The sequence below is a fragment of the Antedon mediterranea genome, chromosome 3 (assembly GCF_964355755.1).
Source record: "Antedon mediterranea chromosome 3, ecAntMedi1.1, whole genome shotgun sequence".
Classification (NCBI taxonomy): Eukaryota; Metazoa; Echinodermata; class Crinoidea; order Comatulida; family Antedonidae; genus Antedon; species Antedon mediterranea.
This window is the reverse complement of record NC_092672.1, coordinates 38,525,918-38,552,841: the sequence shown is the minus strand read 5'-3', so window position 1 is coordinate 38,552,841 and position 26,924 is coordinate 38,525,918. Positions and strand designations below refer to the sequence as shown.

At 32.9% G+C, this 26,924-nt stretch overlaps 2 protein-coding genes across 5 annotated transcripts in view; one reads left to right on the top strand and one right to left on the bottom strand.

Moving 5' to 3' along the window:
• Positions 1-21,317, top strand: part of LOC140045533 (uncharacterized) — a 34,551-nt gene extending 13,234 nt beyond the window's left edge. Inside the window, exons 1-11 of one of the 3 annotated variants that reach the window (XM_072090482.1) lie at positions 13,276-13,345; positions 15,562-15,710; positions 15,917-16,108; positions 16,542-16,745; positions 17,492-17,525; positions 17,980-18,124; positions 18,216-18,329; positions 18,428-18,493; positions 19,215-19,358; positions 20,648-20,758; positions 21,046-21,317. In XM_072090482.1, the coding sequence (XP_071946583.1) occupies positions 15,578-15,710; positions 15,917-16,108; positions 16,542-16,745; positions 17,492-17,525; positions 17,980-18,124; positions 18,216-18,329; positions 18,428-18,493; positions 19,215-19,358; positions 20,648-20,758; positions 21,046-21,207 (1,305 nt within the window). In that variant the 5' untranslated portion in view covers positions 13,276-13,345; positions 15,562-15,577 and the 3' untranslated portion in view covers positions 21,208-21,317. Of the gene's footprint in view, positions 1-13,275; positions 13,346-15,561; positions 15,711-15,916; positions 16,109-16,541; positions 16,746-16,993; positions 17,028-17,491; positions 17,526-17,979; positions 18,125-18,215; positions 18,330-18,427; positions 18,494-19,214; positions 19,359-20,647; positions 20,759-21,045 lie in introns of those variants that run through there. The other 2 variants (XM_072090484.1, XM_072090481.1) reach the window with 2 other exon arrangements.
• Positions 568-11,709, bottom strand: LOC140045530 (complement factor B-like). Of its 2 annotated transcripts, XM_072090475.1 has the most exons (14): positions 11,539-11,709; positions 10,782-10,979; positions 9,825-10,031; positions 9,128-9,328; positions 8,470-8,652; positions 7,811-7,984; positions 7,188-7,417; positions 6,853-6,997; positions 4,251-4,394; positions 3,916-4,131; positions 3,362-3,510; positions 2,816-2,936; positions 2,074-2,256; positions 568-1,746 (listed from the first exon to the last, which is right to left on the bottom strand). In XM_072090475.1, exons 1-14 carry the CDS (start codon positions 11,621-11,623, stop codon positions 1,346-1,348), a joined length of 2,637 nt encoding a protein of 878 aa, XP_071946576.1. In that variant the 5' UTR covers positions 11,624-11,709; the 3' UTR covers positions 568-1,345. The 2 variants fall into 2 exon arrangements, with proteins under 2 accessions (XP_071946576.1, XP_071946577.1); XM_072090476.1 differs by lacking the exons at positions 10,782-10,979; positions 11,539-11,709 and having other exon boundaries at positions 9,128-9,213; positions 9,825-9,945.
• Positions 21,318-26,924: the final 5,607 nt, after the last annotated feature.

The following is a 26,924-nucleotide window of genomic DNA, read 5'->3' as shown; positions in this document are numbered from 1 at the left end:
GTATGCTAAATTAGGATTGTTTACAACTCGTCACGGTTAAGAAGGTATTTTCACACAGATCATGAGGAAGTGTTATGATTATGCATACAGAGTAGCCAAACAAGTGCGTTTCATTATGGGATATGTTTTGATTGAACATTTAACAAAACAACGTCTGTATTTAATTTCAGTTAAATTTTTTTTTTTCCGAAAAATTTTTGGCGATAGTTAATAACTATTATGATACTTCAAAATGACCCATCTTTTTTCGAAATCTTTTATTTTTTATTTTTTTGGAATTAGTCAAAGGGACAATACATCTTTAAAAGTTGGATACAAGCAGGGTATAAAACAATAAAAGATATAATAGTTAATCACAGATTAATGACTCCGACAGAATTGATACCCACCCTTTCAGAGCAACAAAATGGAATAATTGAATATTTTAAGATTGTAAATGCAATTCCCTCAAATTGGAAGAAAATATTTATAAACAATGAAAAAGAGAGAGACAAACGAAAAATACAAACAATATATTGTAAAAAGTATAAAATTCATTTTATTATAAACACATTATCAACAATATATCTATTACTCCATTTTGTCAATCGAAATGGGAAACAGAATTTAGAAATGTGAACTTATATAGCATGAAACATGTAATAAAAGTAGCACAATTTAATTTTAAACTGCTACATCGGATTCTGGCATGTAAACAACGAATGAAGATATGGAAAATATCTCCTGAAGAAATGTGCGAACACTGCCAAAACGAAATTGAGACAGACAAGCACATGCTTTTGAAATGTAAAAGTATCCAAAAAGTATGGACAAAATTCAACAACATGATTCTAAAATGCTATACACTTGAATAAACCGTACATGATTGGCTAGACATTGTTATTGGAACAAAAAGTGAAAATGTCAATGAATTATTATCATTGTTTACTTTTTGTATTTATAAAACAAACTTTATTAAATCATTAGAAAAACATTCAAAAATTAGATCAAAAGTCGTCTGGAACTTGTTCTGATTTGAGCTAAAAAATCTTATACAGAATCAATATGCTTGTAACATAAACAAGGATAAAAAGAAATGGGGTAACGTAAAAAGAAAATTATTAACTTGTATTTCTTAAAATTACATGTATTAATTTTTAATTGTTTCATTATTATTTTATTTTTATTTATATATATTTAAAACATTTTTTTTAATGACATTTTATACAATTTCTATATATAACTACAATGTGTAATATGAAGAATGAAATAAAAGTGGGTTGGCCCCACGAAAGAGAGAAAAAAACAAATGCTTTATTTGCTTATTATTAGCTGATATGTTTAAACCACTAGATTTCACATTTCTTTAACTAAAATCAAGTGATGTCTTATCCTCGATCCAGTCCATGAACCTGGTCACGTCAGTATGGTAATCATATTTACCCACTAGCCCACATCCTATACCAAAACTAACAATTCCAAACTGCACCCAGTGTTCATCACGCTCATCGTTAGGAAGTACTTTTTTAGAAATTGGCCCCCCGGAATCTCCTCTACAAGTAGTATTTCCTTGTCCATCTATGCAAAACATATTGTTTGTGAAAGAATAAAATGTCCCAGCTATATTGTCTGAACAATCTTTGTCCTTTCTAACTTTTGAATATATTTGTTGTAGATTATCTGGTTTGGAACGTCCTTTATCTATTTCTTGTACTTTTGTGTTACCCCATCCTGTTGATACCATTATGTCATTAGGTTTTAGCTTATCTGTTGAAAAAAAAGTGGGGGTTCACAGTTTGTTGAATAGCCTGATGCAATTTGGTTTATGTTTAAATATAGATGACTTTTTTTACAAAAATAATTTGAACAATTACGTTACGATACGCTTTAACCTTATTTGGTAATGATTGTTTCGTATTCGATTTGCAGTATGCCATCTTCCCCTGAATTGATGAATGTAACATTCGATTTTTAAATGTATTTTTTTATTAAATGTAAACGGTAATTGAGCTCTCAAAAACTACGTGATAGCGTGCCCCCGCCAAGCGTACGATAATTGAATGCTGTTTTTTTACAGCGCTCGACTTTACTCACCTTCTCTCGTGATGTTTGGCAAACAAACCGGTTGAATGTAGACACTGAATTCTATAGGTTCTTTGAGTTTAAGTAGTGCTATATCATTATCGAACGTGCTTGAATCGTAGTCTCCGTGTTTTATTACCTGTTTCACAGTCACTTGTTTTGTATACTCTTTTTTATCAAATCTATTTGTATAACCTATTATGCAGAATATAATACATTGAAATTTTATGGCGATCCATCTAGCGTTTTGGCAGTTTATGTGTTGGTCATGCTGCAATACCATCACAATTTATCATGAACAAGCTAAACTTTATACAGATATTGACTGCTTAGAACTGAGATGTATTATAACATTTGAGATCCCCCAAGGGAATTAGATTTCCCAGAAGTGCGCGTTATAGCCTAGACTATAACGCCTAGACCTAGCCTATACCATGGAGGAAATATACAGATATATATTTCCTCCATGCCTATACATGCCTCAGCGAAGTATAGGCCTGAACGACGCACACACATCGCGTGCAATAAAAATTGAATTGTGGTATTGACATAATTTTAACAATTTTCCCGTAATTTGTACGTAGGCACATTACCAAGGATCCTTATCATCATCTCAATTAGATTTATGAAGGTTTCATTATTTTAACACTACTGCTGCTGCTCTACTGAAAGTGTTAATTAAGTGTTTTTTCTGAGAAGAAACAAAACCCAGGAGTGGTGATAGAATAAAGAAAGGGAGAGGGAACATACGTACCCAAACCAACGAGTATAGGCCTAATATGATCCTCCTTGTTGTAGTTACGAAAACAATGTGCTGCTGTTAATATCCACTCTCTGTCTATGATACTACCACCACAAAAAAGACTATCATCGGGCTGAAAAGTAAACCGTAAAACAATCTAAAATGCTTTTTGCTGCTACTAAGATTACAGTAATGCTTACCTTCGTCGGAATTTATAATATTAACCACAATTATACTATAACGCCAACACTTGGTGAGTAGTGTAAACCACTTTTCATTCATTATTACAAATACATATTAAATGTTAGTTATTTTCTTGAATTTAGGCTACTTAAAATTACAGTAAATAAAAAGTAAAATGCATATATAATAATATAGTGTTTACACTAGTATAGTGTAGTATATAGAACGCACAATCTTTGTTGGTCGTCTCAATAAAAAAAGTTGCTGTTGTACACAAAACAATAAAAACCATAATATTTATTGTGATTTTTATTTAAAAACAAACCATAATAATCTTTATTATGGTCATTTATTTAAAATATAATCGCAACTTACTATATACTTGTTGCTGTTTACATCGAATTGTGATTTCCATAACATTGCTTGCCATGGCCACGCCCCTTCAATTGCCTCCCATCCTCCAGATACTCTGCCCCGCTGACTGCTTTCTTGGGTATCTCCTGCTATACCACATATGCTATAGTCTAGAATAAGGAAATCATTGTTGGAAAGTTAAGCCCTGTCTACACTATTAAACTTTATGTGACAAAAACAATGTGATGTGTTCATATAAGGACATGATGATGTCATATCATTACCATATTTGAGCATATCAATACCATATTTGAGCATATCAATACCATATTTGAGCATATCACTACCATATTTGAACATATCACTACCATATTGGCTGCTGTTTTTATTTTACTGGTACTCGCACACTACTTGGTCCATCGCGCGTACATGCGTACTGTGTCCTTGTAATAACCAAAGTATTTTTATTTATCATCAAATTGTTATTGTTAATCATCGTTTCTACTAGCAATGAAACGACAGAACAGTTAATGTTTCTTAGTTTTATTAACTTAACTAAGAATAGACCTACATACCTGGCTTTGTTTTTCCAGTAATTTCATCAGCGAGCCTTCCAAGGGAATTATGGTCAGCTAGAATGAATATGTGTTCACCTGGTAGATCTGTTGATGCTATGCCAAGTAGCTCGTCATTCTCTTTCTTAAGCCTGACACCAATGACGTAGATTTCAACACCGTCATCCTTCAGTAGTTCAGCAGCCTTAATAGGGTCTCCGCCACTATTAGACGCACCTATATTTCGATTACTTGTAATTAATATATTTCTCTTATTGAAAATAATGACAATGCTGTGGGTATCAGTGGCTGGTCTTTGGCTCGAATTCAAAGAAACAATAAATTGTCATATTTACCATCGGAGAGAAGAAATACAACTCGTTTTGGGGGAGGGATTCTTGATGAAGCTCTTTCATCCTCTTCTCGAAATGTTGCTTTAGAAAATGAAATCATTTGAGTACGGACAAAATTCAATGCAGCAGCTGTATCTGTCCCACCATCTGTGTTCAAATAGAAACAATTATATTTTTTGGTATGAAAGTTTTTTGTCAATTAAGCCAATATAAGTCGAATTCACGCAATAACAAACTCAGAGTTTGCTTGAGTTTTCAAACTAAACTAGCAAATTTTGGAAAACACTTCTTGACAAACTTGGAGTTTGGAAACTAAAATTTGCTAATGTAATTCTGCAAAATCTTTTTTTCTGCAGCTTTTTAACTGGTCTCACAAACTTTGGAAAACATTTCTTGATGAACTAAGAGTTTGCTCGAGTTTTGAAACTAATATTTGCTAATATAGACTTGTTTTCTGCAGTTTGTCAACAGGTCTCACTAGCAAACTTTTGAAAACATTTTCCAAACTAATTTGGCCAGTGTGGACTATAAGCTTTACTATGTTCGGAATGTTGCTGATAATTGTTAACTGTTGAAGTTGGTAGGTGATGAGATTATTTAAAAAATTGTATTTCCAATGGTAGAGAAGTTACTGTATAGATTCCTATGCAGAAATAGAAAAGATTAAGAGGAAAACACTTATAAATAAAATAGAAGAAGGAGGGGTTAATATGATTGATTTTTATGTAGTTGTGAACTCGTTAAAGCTAAACTGGGTTAAGAGACTACTTAGCCCAGACCCAGGCAAGTGGAAATGTATTCCAAAATATTACATGTACCCTATAGAATGTACATTAGAGATAAGTAAGCTTAATTTTGAAGAGCATAAACAATTACAAATTATGCCTGAATTTTATTTAAATATGATTAATGCAATTGTGAAAATAAATAATATTGAAATGTTAGATCCTCAAAATGTACAGGAAATTAAATCTCAAACCTTGTGGGAAAATAAACATACTGTCAAACGGAAAGTCTTTATACTTCAAAGATTGGTTAAAGTCGGGCTATAAAACAATTGGTGACATTTTGGTCAATAACACAATTGTAAGTCTTAGAGATTTAATTCCCACGTTATTAGTAAAGCATAATGGGATAATAAAATACTTCAAGCTCATGAATGCTATTCCTATTGAATGGAAGGAAGTATTGGCACGACATAGATTAGAGAAAGAACAAGTTAATGTTGATATTAAAAATGAATTATTCAAATCAAATGTTAAAACAGGTTTTTATGATAAGTTTATATTTGAACTAAAGACAGTGCCAATCTCCCAAGTAAAATGGGAAGCAGAGTTTTTAAATAAGACTATGGTATGGAACAAAATATGGAATAATAAAGTCAAAGATATGAAACATATGGTAAAAGTTGCGCAATTCAATTTTAAACTTTTACATCGCATACTTGTTTGTAATAAAAGATTACATATTTGGAAATTGTCTAAAACTAATATTTGCGATAGATGTAAGAATGTGATAGAAAACGAAGAACATATGTTACTTAAGTGTAAAGTGATTAAGCCAGTTTGGAGGAAATTCAATAATCTTATTGTTGAATGTTTTCCTAATGAAACGCCAATACATTGGTTTGATATAGTTACTGGTTCCAAAGATAAACTTGTAAATGAGCTAACATCTATCTTTACGTTTTGTATATACAAATCCCGCATAAGGCTTAGTTTATTAGATAACATGATGGGTAACGAATCAAAAAGTATCTTGAATATGTTTAAGTTTGAATTAAAAAATCTTATAGAAAATGAATACGCATGTAATCAGTATAAAGCAGTTATAAAATGGAATGATGTTAAAATTAAATTATTAGAATTCATAAAATAAGAAAAATATAAAACTAGTACAAGCTGTAGTGTAAAACTAACACCTAGACTTATACTAAAACTAATACATGATAGAAATAAATGTATTAGGGTAAAACATAGACTGAAAAACACGGTCAAGCATATAAGTAAACAAACTGGTAAATGTAAAGGGCCAACATAGTAAGAAAAGAACTTTAAAGGAATAGAAATAGTGGAATGAAACAAATGTTATACAAGGCCAAAACATAAAAAGTAGCATATAATGTGTTTATAATAACTAGATTAAACTGATTCGTAAATGTAAATAGGTATATTAATGTGTGTATGTGTGTATATATTTGTAACGGATGTAATATAAGGTCAAAAGAAATAAAGAAACAAATTGTGAGTACTGATTTAAGATATAATAAAAGAAACAGCTACTTTTTAATACATTTCTTAATATAAAGTAAATTTAAATGATAAATAGTTGTACTTTTACTATAACTTGCAATAAACATAAAATGTACGTTTTTAAAGCATACTTTTACTCCATCTATTTTATGTACATGTATAGATATAGTGCCTTTTTAGCTGTTATATTGCATTTTATTGTTCTTTATTTTTATAAAAATGTATGTATGTTATATAATATATATTTGTAAAAGGAATGAATAAATGTGGGTGACCCCCACAAAAGAGAAAAAAAAAAAAAAAAAAAATTGTATTTCATAATAACATTTTGTTTAACGTAGGGTTGACAATACCTTCTTCATATTCAAATCTATCAAATTCACCAAGAACGTCTTCCTTGCTTGTAGATGTTACATGAAAATACTTATCTCGCTCTATTGTATTGGTGTACATAAGACCGGCGTACCAAGGCCCTTTTCTTCCTCCAGAGACACCTGTCTGAAATAATACGTAGATTTGCACTTGATTTAAAACTATATATAATATTACACATTTTTCCTATTATGAATGCAACATATAGAGTGTTGTTTTTCTCTTTTCTTTCCCACTTTGATACATTGTTAGAATGTATTCTTGCTGTGCCTTGTGTAATATTAATTTGCAGATAATGTCCTATTTTTTAACTTACTTTCCGAACTAAAGCTTTTGCAAATTCAACGGCGTGATCAAAGTTTGGTTTTCGAATGCTACCGGACGCGTCGATCGCTATGTAGATTTCCAATCGCCCGCCGTAACTCAAATCAATAGTTCGTCCTCTAGAATCACCGTCACTACTAATTGCAGTGTCTTCGTGAAACTTGTCAAGTGTTTTTCCAAAATATTGCGCAATACTTTCAGGATCATCGTAGTCTCTGGGGCCTAAAATTAAAAGATTGAATTATGCATGCATGGTCAATATGTTACTGTAAACACAAAGCACTGTACAATAAAGAATTTATTGATTCTTTTTGTTTTGTTTACAGTATTAATGTTTTGCTTTTGTTTTGTTACTTTAATGTATATCTCCATTTCTAAAGGCTTTTTTTAATAAATTGAAATTGAAATATTAAAGACAGATACATTTGAAGAATTCTTAAGCTTGGTTCTCATCACTAGCGACGCAACGCAAGGACGTAACAACACAACGTAAGCGATTTGACCAATCACAAGCGATGGATTATTCAAACAGTGGCTTGTCATTGGTCAACTCGCTTGCGTTGCGCAAACGTCCTTTCGTTGCGTCTCTAGAGGGGTAACCACGATTTATGATACCTCGGCATGTAGGTTGTGTGCCACTCCACGCTCCAGTGTTTAAGCATGTTCTTTCGCTCGTACCAATTATTGCAAATCCTTTGTTACATTTAAATGTAACAACGTCTCCTAGCATGTACCTTCGTCCCACTTTGCGTCCATTTATAGGGGTACCTGGATTCCGGCAGTCACCAGCTAAAAATAAGAATTTTATTTAGGCGTAAAAAATGTTGTTTCTTTAAAACATTTTATTTTAAAGTTAAAAGGTAAACTAAAATGATATTATTTATTTTCTACATAATGTAAATATACTTTGGACTTGATAATAATGCTTATTTAATCCAAATCATCTCCTTTAGTATTTGTGTACACCACCCGGCAAATTATTTTGGAGGTTGTGGCTTGGTGGTTATGATGCTTGGCTACCAATCTAAGGGTCTTGGGTTTAAGTCTTGTCATGTCAGGATTTTTTGTCATGACATTTTACAACTCCACTCTCAAAGACTTGTAATAAGACTTTGTTTATGTAGAGCATCTTGTGTATATGTTTGTCTTGTGAACAGGATTGCCACCTTTGAGAAGGATAGTGAATGAATTCACTTGTGGTAATCCTTGGAAATTTGCCTAAAATGAGAATAAAAATAATAATAATAATAAAAAATTGCTTTCATTTCATTTACCGCCGTTGTCACATATTGTGAGGTAACCACTCCATTTTCCGTTTGGTTGGCAAGTACGGGAACTCGAGCCAATAAGATCGTAACCACTCATACATCTAAATTTGACTTCATCTCCAATAAAGTATGGGGGGTTGCCTATTCGATTGGCATTCTCTGGGTATCCAACGTCGTAACATTGTATTACTGTAATAAAATGCAGTTTAAATTATTAAGTCAAAGGCAATACTGCAGTAATTTTTTAACATAAGAACATAGTTTCCTGTCCTGTAACTTATTATATTTGGAGAGACACGCCCTTTGGCGATAGTTGTCCTTGACCTCTATTGTCTCTCCTCAGTGCTCACTTTTTATTTTTATGTTTCACCGAAAGGAATATTGTAATGTAAATAAATAAATAAATGTTACTATGATCAATTCTTCTCTGCAATGTTGGTTTAAAAACATTCATATGCAATCCGTTCATTAATAAATGTATTGGAATTACACATGAGTAGGCCTAAGTTATAAGCTCTGTCTACATTATCAAACAAGTTTGACAAAAAAGTGTGCCCAAATATGGTAGTTATATAACATTTTTATGTCCATATATGGATATATATTTTTCGTCACATAAAGTTTGATAGTGTAAACAGAGCTTAAGTATAGGAATATTTTATACCTTCACACGTTGGAGTCGGATCACTCCATTCTCCACTTAAGGAATCGTCAGATATGCATATCAGTTCCGAACTTCCGCCGTTGATCCTGTAACCCGGGAAACACGAGTATAATATGATGTGATCTCTTGGATACTTTGTACCAGCAAGTGCTGTAGAGTTCCCGTTGGTAATGTTCACCTCTGGCGCATCACACTTTGCCACTAAAATTAATAATTCATCATTTATGTTTCTTTCGAAACATTCCATATTCTCTAATTAACATATTTAATTAATTTGCATACTGTTGGCATGAGTGACAGAGGTGTGGTGCTCAGAAATGCATCGCGCATTATCATGCATGTGACCCATTTGATTCACTCAAAACTTTAGAATTATTTTAACTGTAGTTTCATAAAATAATTCATCTATCATTCTAATAATCCCATTGAACATTAGTCATTCGAATTATCTTTCATTTATACTATAATCTTTTATGACTGTAATGCCTCAATATTTTAACTCACGCTTTCTGCTTTTTATTGTTTTATTGCAGTTTTATACCCTTTTAACTCCATTTTATGTGTAATTTTCTTGTTGTTTTGTGTACATAGTTGACAATGATTTTGACCAAATGAATGAATGAATACCACATCCCTCCTTTTCATTAAAATGTTACTGTATCTATTTATTATTATGTTTTTACATAAATAGACTTACCAACACAAACTGGTTTCTTGAGATCCCATTGTCCAGTTGACATGCATGTTCGTACTTTCTGTCCACTATTACGTTTGATTGCATACCCATGTTTGCAGGAATATTTAATGCGATCTCCTGGATACATTTCTTTGGTTTCTCTGTCTTCTCCTAATCTTGTCCAGTTACCGTGATGTACTCGTTTTGGCCATTGGCATGTTGCCAATGCTTTGTAAATTAAGATTTCAAAATTTACATTTTTTTTATTAATAAATAAAATGATGATGATAATAATAATAATAGAAGGAAAATAGAAGTCTAAAATGAATTCTAATTTATCAAATCATCGAGTTTTATCAAATCATCAAGTTTTATCAAATCATCAAGTTTTATCAAATCATCAAGTTTAAGCGCTATTTCCATCCATATGCTTAAAGCCAACTCGGACAGCGTTGTACGACGAGGCCCGACGAGTCGTCTCGTAGAAAGAAGTTTAAAAATGTTTAAAATTCTCCCGACGACCTAAATAAAACTGTCTGTCTGATTTGGCCTATATATATTTACAAACGTTTGTACGTAATTTTAATTTTAATTTTTGCTCGTTTGAAAAAAACAATATTTAAAACACTTTCATTTTATCGAAAAATAATGAAAATTCATTGCATCTAGAAAGTTCAAATGAATGTTTATAGTAAAACCATTTTTAATATTAGAGGCATACGGGAACTAGTGCACGTTGTGGTGCAGCTATAGAGGGCGACATTCTTGTTAATATCATAACTAAAATTCTACAGTATATACAGTTCCTACAGTATATCCTAGAGCCATACTATATCCAATACTATAACATTTAATTTATAGCTCCATAGCTCTACCACGAGAACCATTTTAGAGCTTTGAACCCGTGCCGATTGGTTTCCTATGGTTTTTACGGTGCGGTGCCTCTGCCTCGACAAGCATTATGAATAAATCACTCACGTGTACAAATGACACCATCTCCATCAAAGCCGTCTTTACAGATGCATGTTGAGGTCTCCGTGTCACAGTAAGCGTCTCTCATACAACCTCCTCCTTCTTTCGGAGTATTATCAGTGGAGGACACACTTGCTGAAAACGAGTACGACTCATCACCTGGTAACGGCGCGTAGTCACTTTCTGATGAATCCACGGCGCAGGCTAGATTGTGTATAATAACAGTAACAGACGACAATAACGATTATGTTGACAATGGTGAAAACAAATTCAGTACTCTGAAACAATTAAACTTTAATTTATGGATGGATAATTAAATATGTTTACTTATATTATTTTACTTTATTATTTAGCATCACCAATTTAACACCTTGCATTGCTTCTTCATTTTCTTACTTTAAATCTGTTTCATCAATATTTCACCATACTTACGATCCGATCCGACTCTTTCGGTTCAAGAGTCTTCATCAGCACCTGCACAAACCAGCCTCTAGACTAGGTTCTAGACCGTAATTATTAAAGTTAAATATTTAGGCACTTATGATGTTTTATACGTATAATATAATATATATTTTCCGACAAAAATCGAAACGTCGAGTGGTTGACTAACATAAAAGACAATAAAGGTTTGGGGGAAGTCTAATCAGCCTCCTACAAGTTCTTCGTGTATTTTGTTGACATTCACTTCAAGTTGTTTATTCTGAGTTGATAAAGATACAAATCCTCCCTCCTTTTCCTTTATAGGCCTACTAGTAATACTTACCATTGTGTTGTCTATTCACACTGCTCTGGCCAATTACCCGCCGGTGGTAACAAATCGTTGCTAACAAGACAAGTCGCAACAACATTCTGTATTGTCTAAATCCAATATTGATATTCTATTAAAACAAAGAGTAATCTACAGACACGACGGAACCATAATCAACTATAATCTTAATCAAAAGTAGTGATTGTATATCAAGGCTTTATAGTACTCACTCACTTTGGATTAACAGGCGGAAATATGCAAATGAAACGTTTAGAAAAGTACTTTTGCGGACCAATAGGAGCTAGCTTATGACGACACAAATCGATACCGATGTATGCAAATTAGCAACGTCCCACTTTTAAGATGTAGGATATGAATCGTTGGATACTAAATCCACAAAGGCGGATTTACGAGGACCAAGCCCAGTTCATAACCTTTTGTAAATCCAACGAAAACAGCCCCGGTCCTACCACGTACCTGGAATCAATGTGAGCCACCTGAACAACTCGATACTTATATATGTACTAATAATACGTCGTATGTAAAGCTTGGTTCCCACTAGAACGCAACGCAAGGACGTAGTAAGGGCAACGCAAGCAAGTTGACCAATCACAAGCGAAAATTTGGATAATCCATCGCTTGTGATTGGTTAAATTGATTATTACGTCGCGGTTAGTGACTAGTATGATACATGCAGATTTATTTATTTATTTATTTATTTATAAACTTATTTTACATGGATGACATTTTCATTAAAAATAATGTTCTTACAAATGGTCCATGATTAACAAAAAGGCATGCATAATAGTGAATAGTCATAAAGCTTGGTTCTCACTAGAACGTAACGCAAGGGCGTAAACGCAACGCAAGCGTTTTAACCAATGACAAGCGAAGTTATAGACAGTTAGCAATCACAAGCGAATAAGCCATCGCTTGTGATTGGTCAATTCACTTGCGTTGCGTTACGTCCTTGTGTTGCGTCGCTAGTGTGGGAACCAAGCTTTAGTTACAAACATTTTTTTTTCTTTTTTTTAGATTATAGAAAGACATACAAGTACAATTACATTTTAAATACAGATACAGAATTAATAATAATAAACAGTTAAGTAAGTACATCGCAGTTACACATGTTCTCAAGTTGAAGTTTCTATTTAAAAACATCATTTTAGTTTTAGCAGATAATAGGAAGCTGTTTTAATTCACAGCCACAACTTTGTTTTTCAGGTGAATCAGGTGTATACGCCAAGTTTCTCATCAAACATGGTTATATATAGTAACCAGGAAAGAGTGAAATTGTAATTCCACTCTTCCTTGGTGGTATAAACAAAATATACAGGATACATTCAGTTTAGTTTCGTATGTACTTATTTCCTGTTTCAGGATCAGAATGCAGGAATTGTTTATTTAGGAAAAATACGATACCAATAATTATAAATATAAAGTAAACATTACGCGGCGATTCAATTTTATGGTAACTTCAAGGTATACACTATCACCTAACATTTGAATGTTGTAAAGGAATTGAAGTAGGCCTACAAGCAGTTGTAATAGGCCTAGTAGTAATTATTATTTTATATGAACCTAAATGGGGCCTAAATCCAATGTTTTTTCTATGAAGAATTTGAAATGGGATGTGCGCGTAATTTTGATACAGGGCGTAGTACGTCATATAAGTAGCTAAGTAACATATCGCGTGTGTGCGTTAGTTTCGTTGCCAGTTTCTCCTGGTTACAATGTTATTGTTTCGATTGTTGGCAGCAGTGTGACACAACATGAATGCATATTATTATAAATAGGCATAGACTTACTATTACATTTGGTGGTAAGCTTTACTTTTTTCAGCTACTTTACTTTTTTATGTTATTTGTTTATTTTCATTTAATAATTTATGTTTGTAAAAGTAGGAATATAGTAAATACAAATGGTTTTCCTTACTTTTTGGACCTGATCAGGTAAAAAAAGATCGGGTAAACCTCTGTTGCATTTTTGTATAAACGACGTCGACGTTTATACAATACAACAGACAGCGATTAATGATAATAATCGAAGGAGTTCCGACATGGATTTACGAACAAAAGAGGGTTGTCTCTAATAATAGTATAATCGGGATTCCCTTAATTTTAAGGGTTTTGAGGGCGATTTCAGTTAAGGCAGGGCATTCCAATAGTGAATTATTGTGAACAAGTTTGTTCTTCATAATATAAGATTTCTTCTGAGTTTATGACAAAACTCCGGTTATATTTCATGATAGATTTTTAAGAATCGTATTTGTAAGTCTGTAATATTATAATACCCACCGCGTAACCTTTTCATCATAACAATGGATGGAAGTATGGATGTAAGTCTGTAATATTATAATTCCCCCCGCGTAACCTTTTCATCATACCAATGGATGGAAGTATGGATGTAAGTCTGTAATATTATAATGCCGGCCCACAGCGTAACCTTTTCATCATACCAATGGATGGAAGTATGGATGTAAGTCTGTAATATTATAATGCCTCCCGCGTAACCTTTTCATCATACCAATGGATGGAAGTATGAATGTAAGTCTGTAATATTATAATGCCCACCGCGTAACCTTTTCATCATGCATACCAATGGATGGAAGTATGGATGTAAGTCTGTAATATTATAATGCCCCCCGCGTAACCTTTTCATCATACCAATGGATGGAAGTATGGATGTAAGTCTGTAATATTATAATGCCCCCCCCCCCCGCGTAACCTTTTCATCATACCAATGGATGGAAGTATGGATGTAAGTCTGTAATATTATAATGCCCCCCGCGTAACCTTTTCATCATACCAATGGATGGAAGTATGGATGTAAGTCTGTAATATTATAATGCCCACCGCGTAACCGTTTCATCATACCAATGGATGGAAGTATGGATGTAAGTCTGTAATATTATAATGCCCACCGCGTAACCGTTTCATCATACCAATGGATGGAAGTATGGATGTAAGTCTGTAATATTATAATTCCTCCCGCGTAACCTTTTCATCATACCAATGGATGGAAGTATGGATGTAAGTCTGTAATATTATAATGCCGGCCCACAGCGTAACCTTTTCATCATACCAATGGATGGAAGTATGGATGTAAGTCTGTAATATTATAATGCCCCCCGCGTAACCTTTTCATCATACCAATGGATGGAAGTATGGATGTAAGTCTGTAATATTATAATGCCCCCCCCCCCCCCCGCGTAACCTTTTCATCATACCAATGGATGGAAGTATGGATGTAAGTCTGTAATATTATAATGCCCCCCGCGTAACCTTTTCATCATACCAATGGATGGAAGTATGGATGTAAGTCTGTAATATTATAATGCCCACCGCGTAACCGTTTCATCATACCAATGGATGGAAGTATGGATGTAAGTCTGTAATATTATAATGCCCCCCGCGTAACCTTTTCATCATACCAATGGATGGAAGTATGGATGTAAGTCTGTAATATTATAATGCCCCCCGCGTAACCTTTTCATCATACCAATGGATGGAAGTATGGATGTAAGTCTGTAATATTATAATGCCCACCGCGTAACCTTTTCATCATACCAATGGATGGAAGTATGGATATTCCAATCTATTGTTGTGGCTCACATGTACATTAATAAAGAAAATGTCTAGTACTTGAAAACTTTAACTAAACTTAACTTTATTAGGTAGAACGCAGCATTGGTATTATTTTAACTGATTTTAACTTGTTTCTAGAAAGAAAAATAGATATACTGTAAGTTAAATCTAGGACTAAAGCATCTTAATAACATGTACTTTACATCATTTTATGTCATAAAACCTTATACCGGGCCCCTATATGACTAAATATCGTTGCATTATTATTTAATTAATTATCGGTTTCACCTGAATCACTAAAGATCGGCAAACTCGTGGAATTATTTCGTCATTGTACACATTGTTGTCTAGGTTACTGCTTCCAACGATTGGCTCTACATTAAGTAAAATTTTATTGAGCAAAAATTCGATGTTTTCCATCATTATTTTAACGTAATTTATCATTTTTTAGTCTTACCAGAATCATAATGGCAGAACCTGAGCCAGAACCAGAGGCAGAGATTACTGATGAAGAAGTTCCATTTTCAGAGGGAGAAATTCGACCGTCAGAAGTTGAAATTGTTATTCCTCCGGCCATTCTCTGTCTAAGCATTTTACTTGGTATGTGCCTTCCTTAAGCCCGTTTTCAACGTGGATCGTTAATATTTGTATCTACCAATTTGTGACGCAAAAAATGCGCAACCAATCAGAGCTCATGAATGTTCGCGCGGATATTTATTCGCGCGAACTATAAAGCTGTGTTTTGTTTTGTTTTTCCAGTAGTTTTTATGTTCGGTGGTGTTTTAACATGCAATTTGTCATTTTAGGATTGCTGGTGTTAATGTTCCGCTCAGCATACAAACGCTACTCAAGGAAAAGACAACGCAGTTTACAATGGAAATTTCTATCACGTCCAAGTGTGAGAGGAATGTCGCAACATTTAGGACTTTCCGAAGCAAAAGATGATCAACAATTTGCGCAACAAAAGAAATTTATTGACGAGATTGCCCCACAATCGTGTATGCAATGCTAATGTAACTTTTGTGGTGATGATGATGATGAACAAAATTGATGGTGATGAACAACATAATTTATGATGATGGTGATGTTCATGGTGATTATGAAAAGAATTGATGAAGATGTTGATGATGATGATGGTGATTATGATGAACTGAATTGATGATGATGATGAACAGAATTGATGAAGATGTTGACGGCGATGATGATGATGAACTGAATTGATGATGGCCCATGTTGATGAAAAGAATTGATGATGATGAACATAATTGATGAAGATGTTGATGACGAACATAATTGATGAAGATGTTGATGATGGTGAGGATGATGATGAGGATGATTAACAGAATTTATGATGACGAAATGATCTGAAGATTGCGATAATCGATGATAATTGACGACACCAATGTAGTATATTAACTTGTTTCTTTTCAGTTTTGACGTATGATGACTTAGTTGTAATAGACAGTATGGACGGATATTCTAACAGACCTCTACCTTTGATGATGATCTCTGGTCCAGCTTTGTTGTCACTAGGCTTCTGTCCTGTCGTTCTGTTCCTTTACTCTCCTCTTGTTGGCTATTTTTGGCCATCTGAGAGGTTCCCTCATGGCACACCAGATGTGAACGACGCTATTGGTAAGAGTTATTTTTTTTAAAGGAGTGGTAATTCGTGTAGGCCTATAATATTCCACGCCCTTCTCCTGGCGGATGCTATTGACGTTGACAACATCCATCAATAATCAATCTCTATCCTTCTCAGAATTTCTCTCTGAGTAATATAAAGGCAATTCAACATCCAGACGCTTATTGTTGTTCTTCATGATATTAGAAAATGTTCGCATTTTGTATTAATACTGTATTATAATTTGTTTTGCTTTTTTTAGCTTGTTTCTTGGCGCCAGCGGGTCTAGTTTATGCGTAAGTAGTACCGTATAGTAGTGGTCGTATGGTTGTGGGTCCATTTTAGCTTGTTTCTTGGCACCAGCGGGTCTAGTTTATGCGTAAGTAGTACCGTATAGTAGTGGTCGTATGGTTGTGGGTCCATTTTAGCTTGTTTCTTGGCACCAGCGGGTCTAGTTTATGCGTAAGTAGTACCGTATAGTAGTGGTCGTATGGTGGTGGGTCCATTTTAGCTTGTTTCTTGGCGCCAGCGGGTCTAGTTTATGCGTAAGTAGTACCGTATAGTAGTGGTCGTATGGTTGTGGGTCCATTTTAGCTTGTTTCTTGGCACCAGCGGGTCTAGTTTATGCGTAAGTAGTACCGTATAGTAGTGGTCGTATGGTTGTGGGTCCATTTTAGCTTGTTTCTTGGCACCAGCGGGTCTAGTTTATGCGTAAGTAGTACCGTATAGTAGTGGTCGTATGGTGGTGGGTCCATTTTAGCTTGTTTCTTGGCGCCAGCGGGTCTAGTTTATGCGTAAGTAGTACCGTATAGTAGTGGTCGTATGGTTGTGGGTCCATTTTAGCTTGTTTCTTGGCACCAGCGGGTCTAGTTTATGCGTAAGTAGTACCGTATAGTAGTGGTCGTATGGTGGTGGGTCCATTTTAGCTTGTTTCTTGGCGCCAGCGGGTCTAGTTTATGCGTAAGTAGTACCGTATAGTAGTGGTCGTATGGTTGTGGGTCCATTTTAGCTTGTTTCTTGGCGCCAGCGGGTCTAGTTTATGCGTAAGTAGTACCGTATAGTAGTGGTCGTATGGTTGTGGGTCCATTTTAGCTTGTTTCTTGGCGCCAGCGGGTCTAGTTTATGCGTAAGTAGTACCGTATAGTAGTGGTCGTATGGTTGTGGGTTAGTTCGGTATAGAGTTAGTACCATAAACAATTTTAATAGTTTATTTTATATAATATTAATATTTAATGTTTTTCATTCAAGGACTTCATTTGGATTCTCCTATCAATCTGCGTTGCAGAAACAGCGTTCATTGCTTAGCAACATTTCGTATGAATCTAGTTTGTTAGATCAGGTGATGGTAATGACCAATCAGATGTCATTAATTTCTGATGATACAAAACGAAAGGTGAACAAACCTTGTTAGATCGATAACAAAAAAAAAAAATGTCCAAATAAAGATTAATAATTACATCCATTTGCTTTTTTTTTTCTTCTAGATTTTCAAAATAATAAAGGATGAAGTTTTGTCAATATTTCTGCAAATTCAACACCCGGATGTTGTGAAATGCACTAGCTTCGAAATTCCCCGCTCCCCTGGACAAGTTTGGAAAGTGAGAACGCTTCAATTATTTTCATTACAAAATTATCACAAATATTTTGATATTGTAAAATTATTAAGTAATTTTTATTAAATTGATTTTAATTCCAGATAATTGATTTGGTGAAAGAAAGTTTTGAACAAGATAACACATGGAGCGTCGATCGACTTGTATTGGTAAGAGTTAAGGTTATTGCTTATCCTGCTCGCGCTACCCCACGCCTGATTAATAATTGTTTGTAGAAAAGACTTCTTTTTTTTTCCAAAAATAAGTTGATACAATTCAAAACCAAGATAGATGTTAGGATCTTTGGTTACCTATTTTCGAGTATTTAAGGACTTTTGAATCTGAATTCTGCTGCGAAAGAGTAATAAAACGCTATTTCTAATCGAGCTTTCATAAGTATAGTAACTTATCCACATCACGCAATTATTCATCTCTATAGTTTCAACTAATTTGTTTAGTTTATTTGTTTGTGTCTTATTGTAATTAGTCAGTATAGTTTATTTGTTTGTGTCTTATTGTAATTAGTCAGTATAGTTTATTTGTTTGTGTCTTATTGTAATTAGTCAGTATAGTTTATTTGTTTGTGTCTTATTGTAATTAGTCAGTATAGTTTATTTGTTTGTGTCTTATTGTAATTAGTCAGTATAGTTTATTTGTTAATATCTAAGTAATTATGCTATTTTCTATAGACCAGGAATTCCGAAATAAAAGATTGAATTGAAATGAATTACGGACCTAGTTTAGTGTATTATGATATTTAAAATTTTGTGCTAGAGGCAGGTGCTATGAAAATCTGTTAATAATTATGTCATGGTTGCCGTCGACAGACACGATACTGAAGGCTGGTTTTCATCTATTATATTTTTACTTTTTGCTTTTTTTTTTATACAGGAGGAAATTCTAGACCACATTCTGAATTTAAGCTCAGCTAGTTCAGAACGTTATGAAGTGATGAACTCTCACATACAGCCGTTCCAGTGGGTTTTTCTTGAAGCATTAGGATTCTGTACATTCTTTGGTGTAATGCTTTTACAGGTATAGTCACATAATACCCAAGTGTCCACACACAAGAATACGACTGGAGGTTGACCAATATTGCGCAATAGCAATCGCAAGTGTGTGTCCACACACAAGGTACGACTGGAGGTTGAACAATATTGCGCAATAGCAAGTGTATGTCCACACACAAGAGTATTTGCGACTGCACTCATAGTGAAAAATATACTTGCGCAACATTATGTATTTTTTGTTTTTACCGTTTTACCGGAACAACATTTTTGGAAATTACCAGGGAAGTTTTTTGTGGAAGTGAAAGTTTATGTTATGATAATTTATGAACAAGTTCAAGTGATGTCAAAGTTAATTATTTGAAACCTTTTATGATATGATATTTTTTCATCGAATACATCATATTTTTCACACGTTAGCAATAGTCGGTGTAATGATTAAAATAATAAAGGATGTCTGTGCATTTAAAAAAAGTTAAAATTTAAAAGAAAGCCCCGAGTTCGATTCCCGATGGTTCAGAATTGTGTTCATTACGACCATCAGGTTTAATCTGCGGCGGCAATGCGTTAAACTAGAGCATTAGCTGATTGTAAGATGGACATTGTATAGATATCCAAAGTAACGAACAAATAGTTTTAACAGTAGGGGCTTTCCCGGAACGCTTGTTGAAAGCCAACAACAGGACATACTTAAGATTATTATAGGAAACGGTGTGTCTATGATTATGATGCTGTATGTCAACGACTTAACATTTTTATCTATAAAGCACACGCATTCTTTAATTATACATTATTAGTTTAATTGGCTTAATGTTATTAATACAAATTTAGAAAGAAATATTCTACACCGTCCGCCGGCGATGTACTGAAAATGAATAAATTCTAAAACGCCAAGTATAAAGAAATCTGTGAAAATGAGAAAAAGCCAACCCACCACCAACCAACCACCATGCCAACAACCAACCCACCACCAACCCACCACCAACCCACCACCAACCCACCACCAACCCACCACCACCAACCCACCACCAACCCACCACCAACCAACCACCAACCCACCACCAACCCACCACCAACCAACCAAAATTCGAACTTGAAACGTTCGCTTGATATGCATTGTTATAATTATTATCAAACTTTATGTGACAACAACAAATGTGATGTGGACACAATGATGTCAAATCGCTACCATATTTGGGGATATCACTACCATATTTGGGGATATCACTACCATATTTGGGCACATCAAACTTTTTTTGTCAAAATAGTTTGATAGTATAGACAATGCCTTAGTATATTTTTGTTGATTTCTATTAGGCCCAGTCATATCGAATGGAGTTAGCTATGTGTATTATGACAGTCTTCTCCATCTCAATTCTCTGTTTTGTTGTTTCTGACTTGGACTCCGCTTTCAACGGATTTTTCACGGTAAATATTAACCTCAATACGAATCTTGAATTGACAATCATGATAAACTGCAAAAGTATTTATTTTTCCATAACCGCTGACATATCATAGATGCTTACCTCTGAAATAATAAGGCAAAACGTACGGTAAGCTTATACAGTCTAATTACTGTATAGGCTGCAGCCTCCTCCCATATTTTTTATGTGCGAGTCGTATGTTCGTTTGATTAATGTTAAGAAGATTGGTGAAAGCCTATCCCAGTGTATAGGCCTAAAGTTGACATTGTGTGTGTTTTTTTTTTGTTGAAGGTGAGATTGGACGCATTGTACGGCGTGATCGATAAGGTGGAACGAATGTTTACTTTCAACAAACTAGGAATCAGCATGTATCGATATGATGAACACAGCGAACACGACAATGTCAGCGAAGATAGTTACGAAGTTATTATTAACCAAATTGATCTACATTAGAAGGAAACACAAATAACTTTAAAAAAAGAGATGGTTCATTGTACATTCATTATATTTATATTTATGTACGTATCTAATAATAAAACTGATGGATAAAATTGTGTTGCCATTCACACACCAACCTTGCTTGTGTTTTAAATGATGTATGTTATCTGTATTTTACAAATGTTAACCTTTTTAACTCATTTTTATATTTTTATGTGAATTTTTAACTTTAAACAAACGAAATTAATTTCAAACCATGTACTATTTTACTGTGTTTGACCATAATACTAAATATGACTACTTTTATTTAAAGAATAATTATTATTTTATTTATTATTTGAAACAATTGGTAACACGTCGAATTCTTCAACATTTTGAAAACAATAACAAACACAAACAGTGGGAGAATAATGTATTAATAAACATCAAAACATTTAAATGATGAAACGAGTGTTACACGACAAACTGCAAAAAAAATCGAAATAAACCTACATAGCGCCCTCTATAATAAGCCAATCACAAAAAGTTTTTAAGGTTGGCGCAGGTGGTGACGTGTAGATGCAGGCTAAAAAGTCCACTAAAGTCTACCTAAAAAAAACCCGTATTTATTATTCAAAAGCTATTAACAACTATCAGGTAATAAATTTCCATAACAACTGTACTAGGCCTCTAGTTAAAAAAGATAAGCTGTACATACTAGGCTAGTTGTAATATAAAGTAAACTCCAGGCTACCCTCTCATTATCAATGATTATTGGGGTGGAATGTATTTTGGGTCGTTTTGACGGACATGTGATAAGCTTGCACAGGATCAGGGTAGCCTGGCCAGAAGTTATATGGGCCTAGGCCTAGCATAGAGTGTGTGGGTGTGGGTGTGTGCGTAAAGTCAGCTTGTCTCTAACAAATTTATTTTCTACTAGGCCTAGGCTTAGCTAGGCCTATTTATATCATTCTAGTTATATCTGTAACCTATTGAGTTCTACTAGACTACTAATAATACTACTAGCCTATACTATACTAATATAAATACTAGCCTATACTACTACATACTACTAGGCCAGGCAGGTAGCTATATAACTGGCTGCTTCTAAGTTCTAGCTAGATAAATTGAATCTAAAAATTAAAATAGTTTTTTTTTTCAATTTATCAGTTAAACTTGTTGAGCAAAATAAGATTTGGTGAATAAGTTGTTTTTATAATTCAAATTCAACTTGGTTTGATTAATTCCGTTTAGCCACAATACCCTTGGGCCACCAATCCCTGATAGAAAACATGATTCAATGACATCAGATAAATAGAAAATCACATTTAAATCTTAATGGAAAGCAATTATAGCATCTAATAGGGGCAGCCACGTGGAAAATACATATCTTTGTCTTTTCTAATTGCCATATAAGATGTTGGAGGAGTTTACAAGAAATTCAATTCAAACTTGTATTAGCATTCTCTTGAGAGATATTTCTCCATTTTCAAAGTTTGTTCAAAATAATAATTTATCATATATAGCTTTAAAATAATATTGTCTATATTAATTTATCATATATAGCTTTAAAATAATATTGTCTTCTTGAAAAATAATTTTAACAATTTTAATGTAGAAAAATAATTTTTATTTTTTGGACGAAAAATTCTTTATTGCAAGATCAACATATCAAAACAACAGAGATGACCGCCAAGTAAGTTGGCAGGAAACACAAAGGAACTGAAAAAAAAAATATTTACCCAATAAAAAAGTACTATTAAAACTACAAAATAACAGTTAACAATTTAACCATTTTTATTTAAACTATTTATCTAATTATTCAATAATATTTAATATAATTATGCTTTTTTCCTTTTAAATGAAAAAAAAAAAAAAAACATCTTTCCACCAGATTGTTGAATTAACAAAACTTTGTCTCTAAGTTCGAACTTTAACTAGGACAGAACAGAACAAAATCTGCATCTCAATTAACCTTCCAATATCATTGTTAGTCATGTGACTATACTTAATTAAGTTTGCATTCAGTACTTGTAAAATTGATGCTATTCATGTTTCAAAAAATATGTATTTCTTACTCTAGTAATTACAACTTTAATAACATATTAAACAAGACAATTTCTGAGTTTGTTCCGTCCTTGGTGCTAGTTTGTTCGTTGTGAATCAGTGTCTTGTTTTTTTGTATTCCTAAATATGATAAACTTGGACTGAGCATTACAGAATTTAGAGAATTTAAACTGAAATTCCCTAAACAAAGTAAAATTGAATTGAAATCTGTTGTCTGACAAAATGTGGTCCATGTAAGGAGGTCGATGATTGGTTAGTGCATCTAACAACGTGTGGTCCATGTAAGGAGGTCCATGATTGGTTAGTGCATCTAACAACCTGTGGTCCATTTAAGGAGGTCCATGATTGATTAGTGTCTGACAAACTGTGGTCCATGTAAGGAGGTCCATGATTGGTTAGAGGTAGTGTCTGACAAAATGTGGTCCATGTAAGGAGGTTTATGGTTGGTTAGTGTCGGCCAAAGTGTGGTCCATGTAAGGAGGTCCATGATTGGTTAGTCTCTAGTGACTGACAAGTTGAGAACCTTGAATTAATACCTCCACTAAATTAAATCAAACCAATTTGTATGTAATTTGTTTAGGCTTTTATTAACACTTTTGTATCAGATAAGAAACATTTCATTGCCAAATAAAGCCAAATCTTAACCATCCATTCGGTCCTTATTAAAAAGTAAAAAATAATCTTTTATTTTCTTAGTAAATACCGCCCGATTGTTTTTAGATTGTTATCCTGTAAACGGCATTGTTTTTCAGCGCTTTGGGGTCTGTCGTGCTACCGACAGTACGTTTGTCATGAAAGTTACACATAAGATGAACATTTGATATAAATGTGACGTAAATGTCATATTTGATTCCATCAACCATTTGAACACATTAATATAATAACTTTAAGTTGACTGTCCTCTGAATACCCAAACAGGGCTTTAAAATTAAGTTCTGGTTATTGTACAAGACCAGGCTAACCTAGAGTTAATTTCTTACACAATAATATATTATTTTAAAACAAAAGCAGTATACACAGACTATAAAAAGTTCAGTCTTTTGTTGGTGGAAAATTATATTTAATCTATATTTTAACAAACTAAAATACATTTATATTTTATTTAAATAATGTTTGCTAAAAAACATTAATTTAAAAAAAAGTTTTGTACAAAGGTTTACACTTTGCACTACAAATGGCAAAATACTGTAATTAGATTTGAAACTTCTTATGATTTAATTTCGAAGCAACATAAAATTTATGAACTTGGAAATAGTGAAGGCATGAAGTTATGCCCTGGTTATATGCTCTCTGGTCAATGACTCTACTGTATGTCATGTTTGCTGGATATCTTAACTGTGCTCACAGAGCCTATTTTGAGTAGTATTTTCCTGTCAGTATTACAATTATATATTTAAAGATATATTGTTCTCTCAAATATATTCTTTTTAATTGTTTGTTGAATAGGCCATTTTAATGTTACATAATAGTTATTCAACAACAACAAAATATTTACCTGAAAAAATGTAATTTAAAGCAAAATTAACCTTTTATTTTGTCTTTTTATAAGTGAAATAATTATTAAAAAACTAAAAATTGGCCTATTAATAAAGTCTGATTTTATTAATCTTAATTTTTCATGTTTTTGGGAGACAATACATCTTTAACTTTTGTAGATATTTATTATTAGTTTTAATTATAAATGAATTACTTTAACTATACACTTTTGTTTCATTTATAAATGTTTTTTATGAGGCAGGTAACATTGAAGCCATTGTAGAAATAACATTACAAAATACTTCACAATACTATACCTTATTACCCATTAGCCTAATTACATATTTATAGAATTCTTAGAAAAATGCAGCACAAAGGTTCCTACTCAAAATTCAGTTTGCTCAGCAGTTTAAAAATGAAAATGTGAAGTGTAAGGTGTGTATGGCCTTCACTATAATATCTCAATGGTGTGTATGGCCTTCACTATAATATCTCAATGGTGTGTTACAAACATTTTTTGTATTGAAGCTTTTTTAAAGTTTTTATTCAATATTCTTATAACTTATAACAATATTGAATAAAAACTGACTAAATGTATTTCTCTGTATATTCAAGTTAGTAGTCTAATTTGTCAGATATTTGTTCTGTGTTCACCAAAAGAAGAATCTAGAAAAATATTTTGATACTACTTATGAAAAATTTGATTTATAGATTTTTATCTGATCGAAAGAGATTGGTAGAAAAAATATAATGTGTTGCACAACAAGCATGCGACACACTTTAAAATGAGAAGTCATTTGTTGAGAATTAGCCTTTACTTTGACAACTCAAAAAAATGAACGAATTACTTTCAAGAATAATTTTATTTTTGATTAGTTACTGCTACGATATTTAATCAAAGTTATGTCGAACACTTTCTCTGTATTTGACATGATTCTGATATTTTGTTTAATTTCAAAATGTAGTTTAAGTCACTTTGATTCAGAAATTTGTATTTTATTGTTTGATTAATTTTTCGAAATGATGTATTTAATCAAAGTATCATTTGGCTTATGTTCTTTATAAAAAAAACCTGGGCAAACAAATTACAAATATTACGTGTGTACCAAAAAAAGGAAAGATGATAGTGCTTGGTTTGCTACACATTAATGAATGAGGTTGCAGCATGTTCCATTTAGTTAGGGGGGTAAATTCTGAGGGTGCAGAATGTTCCATTTATTTAAGGGGGTAAAGTTTGAGGTTGCAGCATGTTTCATTTAGTTAGGGGGTAAAGTTTGAGGTTGCAGCATGCTCTATTTAGTTAGGGGGTTAAAGTTTGACGTTGAAGTATTTTCAAAACCGTTCAAATTCATTTCAATGTAAATGTTTTATATGTTTACAAATGACAATAAATTTACTTGACTTGACATTTAGTTAGGGGGTAGCAAAAAAAAAGCTATTTTTGGTCGTATTATTATTATTTTGTGCTAGTAGAACTATGACTTAGTTTTTTCTCAAAATTAAGTTTTTGATGAAATTCTTATTTCACTGTTATTATTATTACTATAGTTGGAATGAATCTTCTATTATTATTATTTTTACAAAAGTGTATAGTGTTTTTTTTTATAACTGTTAACTTTTAACAATTTTTTTTACACTAAATGATAGTACTTTTTTATTATATATTAATTTTTATGGCCAGGCAGTTGGGTTCATATTTCAGAATGTATGTCTATAGTGTATCAACTTTGCCTTTCCCCTACATTTGATAACCATTTTCTTAATTAGCTTCACTCCCCAATGTATTGAATCACAAGAATAATGATACAACAATTGAAAATGTATTAAATGCTTTCCTTGAACTTTGTTGTTAAGAAAGTAAGTAGATGGAAGTGAGCCCTCTATTGTTCACTTTGCTAAGAACTTTTTCCCACAGTACACTATAATATTATTGATAACATTGTATAATTTCATTTAGTATTTAAATTCACCACCAAATCAAAAGCCACTAACACTAACAGGCTGACATTAATGAATATAATACAATATAAAATTGTGGTTAAAGGTGATTAATTGTCAAGATGAAAATTATATTACTTTACATTGGAATTGATGAATTAAAATTGATACAAATTATATAATTATTATAACCAGTAAACAGGGTTCCTGTCTGCTTTTCTGTTCTCAGGAATATTTGAATATTGTGATTTTCACCTTATTTTTTGTTTATT

Excerpts from the sequence above, each read along its gene's own strand:
- LOC140045530 (XM_072090475.1), bottom strand. The coding sequence starts at position 11,623 with ATGTTGTTGCGACTTGTCTTGTTAGCAACGATTTGTTACCACCGGCGG. Across the intron at positions 6,998-7,187 it reads CAAAAGCTTTAGTTCGGAAA|ACAGGTGTCTCTGGAGGAAG; the intron begins GTAAGTTAAAAA and ends GTATTATTTCAG. Across the intron at positions 4,395-6,852 it reads TAGATTTGAATATGAAGAAG|ATGGTGGGACAGATACAGCT; the intron begins GTATTGTCAACC and ends ATTTGAACACAG.